The sequence below is a fragment of the Pituophis catenifer genome, unplaced genomic scaffold (assembly GCF_029215685.1).
Source record: "Pituophis catenifer annectens isolate HBS135680 unplaced genomic scaffold, rPitCat1.0.hap2 SCAF_3, whole genome shotgun sequence".
Lineage (NCBI taxonomy): Eukaryota > Metazoa > Chordata > Lepidosauria > Squamata > Colubridae > Pituophis > Pituophis catenifer.
In genome coordinates, this window is record NW_027256883.1 from 77154259 (window position 1) to 77162934 (window position 8676).

The 8676-nt window shown below is 37.5% G+C and overlaps 1 protein-coding gene across 2 annotated transcripts in view; it reads right to left on the reverse strand.

The window, feature by feature from the left end:
- LOC139316026 (cadherin-6) overlaps positions 1–3980 on the reverse strand; it is an 80610-nt gene extending 76630 nt beyond the window's left edge. For both annotated transcript variants that reach the window (XM_070942573.1, XM_070942572.1), the window contains exon 1: positions 3753–3980. In XM_070942573.1, the coding sequence (XP_070798674.1) occupies positions 3753–3980 (228 nt within the window). The remainder of the gene's footprint in view (positions 1–3752) is intronic.
- Positions 3981–8676: the final 4696 nt, after the last annotated feature.

Here is an 8676-nt window from a genome sequence, read left to right on the forward strand (position 1 = left end):
CCCAAATTGGAGAAGCCACATGATATGGGATTTTTTTCCCTTTGCCTTCTGTATTTTGCAATATTGTGATGCAAAGCATGATCCCAACAATGCAAAGCCTTCTAACTATGTGTCAGGGAAATATTCTGAATGTTGCTTCCAAGGACATTTTCATTCATTCTAGCTGAAGGGACACATAAATCCAGAAACCCGTGCTTGAGATCTTTGTTATTTTTCACATGATAAATGAAAAATATGGAGACAACAAGCTCATACAGTTGTCTTTCCATAGAAACATTTCTGATGATTCACCATAAAAAACTTCATAAACCCATTTAACAAGAGTAATAATAGTCAGTGTCTGTGTTAATTATTTCAGAACAAAATAATTCATACAACATATGATCAAACCCTTTCATGGATTACTGCCTTGTTGTGGCAAAGGGTCTTGCATAGCTCAATGAAGCTATGAGCTATGCCATGCAGGGCCACCAAGACAGACAGGTCATAGCAGAGAGTTCTGACAAAACGTGATCCACTGGAGAAGGAAATGGCAATCCACTCCAGTATCTTTGCCATGAAAACCCCATGGACAGTACCAAAAGGCAAAAAGATATGACGCTGGAAGATGAGCTCCTCAGGTCGGAAGGTGTCCAATATGCTACTGGAGAAGAGCAGAGGGCTAGTACTAGTAGTGCCAGAAAGAATGAAGCAACTGGGCCAAAGCCGAAAGGACGCTCAGCTGTGGATGTATCTGGTGGTGAAAAGAAAGACCGATGCTGTAAAGATTTTTTCTCCATAGGAATCTGGAATGTAAGATCCATGAATCAAGACAAGCTGGATGGGGTCAAACAATAGATGACAAGACTGAACATCAACATCTTAGGAATCAGCGAACTAAAATGGACAGGAATGGGTGAATTTAATTCAGATGACCATCTCGTATACTACTGTGGGCAAGAATCCCTCAGAAGAAATGGAGTAGCCTTCATCATCAATAAAAGAGTAGGAAAAGCAATACTGGGATACAATCCCCAAAATGACAGAATGATCTCAGTTTGAATCTGAAGCAAGCCATTCAATATCACAGTTATCCAAATCTATGCCCCAAGCACTGATGCTGAAGAGGATGAAATTGACTGGCTCTATGAAGCCCTACAGCATCTTATAGAATTAACACCAAAAATTATGTCCTTATCATCATGGGGGATTGGAATGCTAAAGTAGGAAGCCAAAAGATAATTGGAATAACAGGCAAGTTTGGCCTTGGAGTACAAAATGAAGCAGGGCGCCGGCTGATAGAATTCTGTTAAGATAATATGATGGTCATAACAAATATTCTTTTCCAACAGCCCAAGAGATGACTCTACACATGGATATCACCAGATGGTCAACACAGAAATCAGATTGACTATGTGCTCTGCAGCCAAAGATGGAGAAGCTCTATACAGTCAGTAAAAACAAGACCAGATCATGAGCTTCTCGTTGCAAAATTTAGACTTAAATTGAAGAAAGTAGGGGAAAGCACTAGGCCACTCAGGTATGAACTAAATCATATCTCTGATGAATATACAGTAGAGCTGACAAATAGATTTAAGGAATTAGATCTGATAGACAGAGTGCCTGAAGAACTATGGACGGAGGTTCGCAACATTGTACAAGAGGTAGCAACTAAAACCATCCCAAAGAAAAAGAAAGGCAAGAAAGCAAAACGTTTGTCTGAGGAAGCTTTGCAAATAGCTGAGGAAAGAAGGGAAGTGAAAGGCAAGAGAGAAAGAGATAGATACACCCAGTTGAATGCAGAATTCCAGAGAATAGCTACTGTAGAAGAGATAAGAATGCATTCTTAAATGAACAGTGCAAAGAAATAGAAGAAAACAAAAGAATAGGGAGGACCAGAGATCTCTTCAAGAAAATTGGAGATATGAAGGAAACATTTCATGCAAAGATGGGTATAATAAAGGACCAAAATGGCAGGGACCTAACAGAGGCAGAAGAGATTAAGAAGAGATGGCAAAATTACACAGAAGAACTATACAAGAACGAGCTTAACATCCCTGATAACCATGATGCCAGACATCCTAGAATGTGAAGTCAAATGGGCCTTAGGAAATCTGAGCAACAACAAAGCTAGTGGAGGAGATAGTACTCCAGTTGAGCTATTCAAAATCTTAAAGATGATGCAGTAAAAGTGCACTTTTAAAAGTGCAGTAAAAGTGCCAGCAAATTTGGAAAACTCAACAGTGGCCACAGGTTTGGAAAAGGTCAGTTTATATTCCAATTCCAAAGAAAGGCAAAGCCAAAGAATGTTCAAACTATCGTACCATTGCACTCATTTCACATGCTAGTAAGGTTATACTTAAAATCCTACAAGCTAGGCTCCAGCAGTATGTGGATCGAGAACTACCAGAAGTACAGGCAGGATTTTGAAGAGGCATAGGAACTAGAGATCAAATTGCCAACATACGCTGGATCATGGAGAAAGCTAGGGAGTTCCAGAAAAACATCTACTTCTGCTTCATTGACTATGCTAAAGCCTTTGATTGTGAGGATCACAACAAATTGTGGCAAGTTCTTAAAGAGATGGGAGTATCAGACTATCTTATTTGTCTGTTGAGAAACCTATATGTGGGTCAAGAAGCAACAGTGAGAACTGGACACGGAACCACTGATTGGTTCAAAATTGGGAAAGGAGTCCGGCAAGGCTGCATATTGTCACCCTGCCTATTTAACTTATATGCAGAGCACATCATGAGAAAGGCAGGGCTAGATGAATCAAAAGTTGGAATTAAGATTGCAGGGAGAAATATCAACAACCTCAGATATGCAGATGATACCACTCTAATGGCAGAAAGCGAAGAAGAACTAAAGAGCGCGGCCCCGTTGCGAACCGGTAGTAAAGGTAAGTAGAACCCACCCCTGCAGTGGCTTGTAGTATGTTCATGGCATTACTTAGCCATCACTGAAGTGATATGAAGTCATAGGTGTGTAGAATCAATTGCAATAATCCAAAAATGAAAAAAAAAAAAAACCCAATCATCACATCATCATAAGACAAACCATCTCTTTTTGTATTTGCATGCTGGTATTAGATACAAGCATGTAAGCCATATGGTTTGCATTGTGACATTTTGTCATACAGAATATCGTCACTTAAGCCCCTTTGCTCTCCTGAAAATGTCGGTAAATAAAATTTGTTATTTTACCTTTCTTTTAGCTCAGTGATATTTCAATGAGTCTAGAAGATAGTATACATCAGTAAAGGGGAAAAAAATAATCTTCCAACAACTTTTTTCCAGATTTACAAGCAGCTAATTTAACAATCAATGGTGACAACCTCACATGTATTTCTGACTCACTTGTATATAAAAGCAGGAATATTTACATGTATCTTCATGAAGGAAGAAGTTCTACTAAAATACATTTTAATAGGTCCTTAAAACTTAAATAGTATTAAGTTAACGTCCCTCTGCTGAAATTAAAAGGGCAAGTTTTAAGTTCCTATGCTGGAACTCAACAATGTATAATTTCTGAAATGTTTTTTTAGCACTCAAATTGCAGATTTTATTCTAAACATGTATGGTTGTTTATGTAAATATCACAATTTCTTTCATCTTTTTCAAGTTGTTAGCTAAGCTCTTAAATACTCCCCATAGTACTTTCACAAGAAGTACCTCTACCCCTAGAGACATTGATTAAAGACAGCTGGTGTGGTGGCACAATACCCATGCCATATTTGTTTTAACCATTAGGAAAGAATTAAAGTATCCTACCTTGCCAACGTACTGATAATCAGAGCCTGTGTATTCCTCCAGAAGGAAGAACTGATTCCACATCCAGCTTCTTTTGGAACGACTAAGCTCCTTTCTGCTGTTTCTAGATAAATCCAAAACTTTTGGGTTTTCGGGAAAACCAGTAGTTTTTTGGGATAATGGTATAGAATAACTTTGGTGAAGAGGACCAAACCAAAACAGGAGCCAGAAGCAATGATAAGTTCTCATGATGGCAGTACAAAACGATGCTGAAGTGATGATTTTCCCCCAACCTCAAATGGAAGCTAGTTCTCTGTGCTGAGGCCAATCACATTCCTTCTTTGTTCCTTAATGTTTTTTTTTTTCCTTTAAGTCTCAGAGGAATTCTGAAAGAGAAAGAAATGACAATTTATCAAGCATTTAGAAAAGGCTATTTAGCACTCAGTGCAATAGCAGAGATGACAAAAAGGTAGATGCCATTGCTACAAAGAGAATATTATATGTCTCTTAGTTGCAGATTGCCATTTACATGAAGCGAATGCAACATCTCTGTTGAGTAGGAGGAATAATTGTGTAATTTATTATGTTTGCTGTTCTACTTACTTGAAATATATTATTTTTGGCAATTTGATTATGTCTTTTACATGGTTCATGATAACTCTATTTATTTTAACAACAAAAAAAGTTGGTTTTCAGTTGGTGCTAATTGAGAACCATATGGCATAAGTGAAGACTTCCTCCAGATGCGTAAACCATGCACTGTATCATTTGTACATTTCTTGATTAGCCATAGATAATGAGGTGGAGCATGGTCTAATCAGTGTACCCTAGGGAGCTATGTGCCTGTTTGTATTAATGAATAGAACTGAAAAAATAATTTAGAACCCTGGGTATTTTGGTGGTTCATTTTTAGCATTTGTCCTGTAGGGTTTTTAAAAAAATATATTGATTCATCTCCCATCCTTTTAATGATTGAGCAATCCATTTCTAGGAAAGGAATTCCATTTTTTTGTGTTATATATTTGAAGAATTTCATTTTACTCATATCTTGGTAAATTATGTTTTTTTTTATCTGTCACATTCAATTCATACCAGCAGAAGCTAATAATAGGACATAGAATGTGAGGATCAAACTATCTCTTATCTTGAAGGACACCGAATAAATGTACTGTAAAATAAGAGTGTAATAATACTACTTTCATTTAGAAAAGACCTACATATGCAATATTGCTATGTTTGAGGAGGAAATGGCATGGAAGATAAATGAATCCAACCTTTCATATGATTTGTTGGAAGAAGTGAAATTAGTAAACACAAGGACTTGAAAATGGGACATATTAGTAAATTGTACTAGACAGAAGAAGACCGGAATAACAGCAGTCTTTATCAACTTCCCTCAGACAATTTAACATCAGGTTACCACAGTAAATCTCAGCTTTCCAGACACTTAAAACTTTATTCAGCAATGACTCTCAATATTATTCAACTAGATTCAAGTTATTATGGACTGACTACAAAAACAAAATAAGAGAAAGGACAGTGTATGAAATTTTAAAGAAGAAAGAAAAGAAAATGGAAAAGGAATAAAAACACCTAGGTCATATATTCGTGGATTTCAAGGAATGGAAGCCATATTTCATTGTCACAGACAAGAAGGAAGACTCAGACACAACAGATGGTTTGCCATTTGCAGAGCAAATAAGGCAAGCCTGTATATAAGGTCTGTGCTTCAGTTTTAAGACTAAGACATTTCCTTCTGCCTTTCTAAGTTAACAGATGCTTGGTCCCTTTCTTTATGGTTGTGGGAAGTAGTTCAACTCTGTTGACATAATGCCTCTCTATTGCTGCCTTGCCAGATTCATCTCTAGCTCACCTCCTTTTCTATTTTCTCCTTCTCCTCTCTGAACTTGCTGTTATTAAGTGCTTCTCACTCTGCCTGCTTTAGGACATAAGTGGCTCCTCTTCCATTTCCATTTCTTCTTGGTAATACCTTCCTCCTTTTATGTCTGTCCACCTAACTGTCCACCTAAGGGGGAGGGATTTCCATTTCTTCTTTGGTTCAAACTGGTAAGAATCTCCCCAGTTTCACCCCTCCTCTTTCAAGCAACAGATAGCAGGAAGGAACGAAATTATTTTCAATTCTTCTACTTTGTCAGGAATACCCCACATTCAGAATTCTTCCTTTCATAATCTTTGGGTGGAATAATATCTACCTCTCATTAATCATACAACTATATTCCCCCTCGAATAACATCTATTGCCCCTCCATATCAGAATTGGTAGCAGATTATACGTCTGATTGCATGGTTAGTGGCAGCTTGGTCTTATGCAAGCATTGCAAATTGAACTGTCAAAGAGATATGGTGTGTAAATGTTATCTTTCACCTCCCAAAAATGTTCAGTAACAAGAAATCTGTAGGAGAGGATCAGGCGGAGCCTGAGGGAGGGGTCAAATTTGTCATAAATCACAAGTCCCTGCATGCCCACAAGAGTTCTAAACCCAGCCCAATTGAATGCTTTTTTATTCCCACTCATTTTTCTTGATTGTTAATAGGTCAGATTTTTGTAGACAGTTTAAACTTGCAATAAATCTTTATACTCATTTGAATTGCTCGAATCTCCTGATTTCCCTGCGCTTGACAAAGCCCTTTCAATGAATCATATACTGTATTTTTTGAAGTATAAGACACACTTTCCCCACTAAAAGAGGCTGAAAACGTAGGTTTGTCTTAAACTCCGAATGTAGCTTTTTCAAAGCTTTTTTTCAGCCCTAACAAGGCACTAGCGAGTGAAGCGATCTTCCTTGCCTGCTCCCTCCGACTCTCAGCTGTGAAGCCTTTTTTCAGCCCTAATGAGGTGCTAGCGAGTGAAGTGATCTTCCATGCTTTGCCTGCTCCCTCTGGCTCTCAGATGTGCTTTAAAAGCTTTTTTTCAGCCCTAATGAGGTGCTAGCAAGTGAAGCGATCTCTGTGCTTTGCCTGCTTTTCTCATTGCTTCTCTCTCCAAAGATCAGTTGTGCTTTAGAAGCTGTTTTTTATCCCCAAGCAGGGGATAAAAAGTGTGTGTGCTCTCTCAAAACCAGCAAACTAATCTGTTGAAGCTGACCAGACTAAGGACGCTAGCCAGATGAATACCTGGTAGGCAGATTATTTTTTTCCTATTTTCCTCTCCAAAAACTAAGCTGCGTCTTATACTCCAGTGGGTCTTATACTCTGAAAAATACGGTATTTTAGCTTGGCCCTGCCAGGCTAAGATCCAAAAACATGTTCTACTTCAGTTTCTTTTTCTTCTCTCCACCAGTGGGAATGGTGATCTGCAGAAAGTACCTTATAAAGCTATATTATTAACAAATAGAAAAGAGTAAAAAAAAGTTATTCAAAAGTGCTATTGTACTGTTGTACAATATCATGAAAAATTATGCCAAAGAAAAACATGTTGCTTCATTTTCTTATCAGTTGTAACACTGCCTTTTCCAAAAAGGATACTTTACATATTTCCAAAAAACAAATCCTTAAATGTCCAAAATAATATCACGTTTCCATTTTTCAGAAAAAGTCTTCTGACAACCACCCATGCCTCATACAATAATCATTTCTTCAAAGACAGAGTAAAAAAGTTTTGAGGAATAAGTCAGCATCACATGCAAACCTTTAACATTTAAGGATTTCACCGTGAATGCACTGAAAGAATACTAAAACGCTATTGCAAAAAGATATTAATGGTTCCAAAGTCAATAAACTCACATTGTTTTTATTTGTCCCACCTGATGGCTATCCTTTCAAATACATTATTTGGTTAGAAGAATTCTATTTTCCTGAAGCAATAAGTCAGATAGCAACCAGCCAAGCTATGAAATTGAGACAGGAGGAGATAAATGCTACCTATTTCTCTTCTGCAGCTTTTGAGGTCCATCAGACAGCATTACAGCTGATGCCTCTGAAGAATTCTGGAAGTTTTATTATCTGAAATTTTAATTTTTATCAGTACAAAATAAAGGACTGGCAATAGTGTCCTGCCCCCCCCATTACTAAAATGTTTCTGGGCACTGAATCCATTTCAAATCTCATTTGGGTATCTATGGATAAATGTGTCACAGAGAATGGTTGGAAGCTATTGCTTATGGCTGAAGTCCTACTGCAAAAATAATTCACTTTCAAATAGAGATGAATGGTTATGAAAAGTTTGATAGATAATGAAGATGAAAGCAAATCCCTTATATTTTAGACATTGGTATGGCTGCACATGCATTCTATGGATTTAAAAAAATAATAAATGCAATGTATGTGTGTGCATGTGAAATACACACAACAATAAAACAAATCTTTTACAGATTTTATGGTAATTTCCTTGATTGTTGTGAGCCGCCCTGAGTAGGGTGGCACACAAGTTTAATAAATTATTATTATTTCATACTGTTCTGATTTCAGAGGTGAGGACGATTTTGATCCTGTTGGCCTTTCATAAGGCCTTGAAGATCTGGGCCCCCAAATATGGGATGCGTTTCCTGGCTGTAGTGGCATCTATATTTGCATTGTTTCTCAGCTGCCATAGATATTTAATTTTGTACTCCGCTGTAACTGTTTTTAATTGTTTTATGATTGCTGCCCAGAGTTACTTGTTAGTCCTTGACTTACAATGGTTCATTTAGTAATCATTTAGAGTTACAACAGCACTGATTATGATTATTTTTCACACTTATGATTGTTGCGGCATCCCCATGGTCTCATGATAATAATTCAGACTCTTGGCAACCGACTCATATTTATGACGGTTGCAGTGTCCTGGGGTCCTGCAATCATCTTGTGTGACCTTCTGATAAGCAAAGTTGATGGGGAAACCAGATTCACTAACAATCATGTTGCTAACTTAACAATGGCAGTGATTCACTGAGCAACTGTTGTAAGAAGGGCTGTAAAATGGAGCTAAACTCACTTAACAAGTGTCT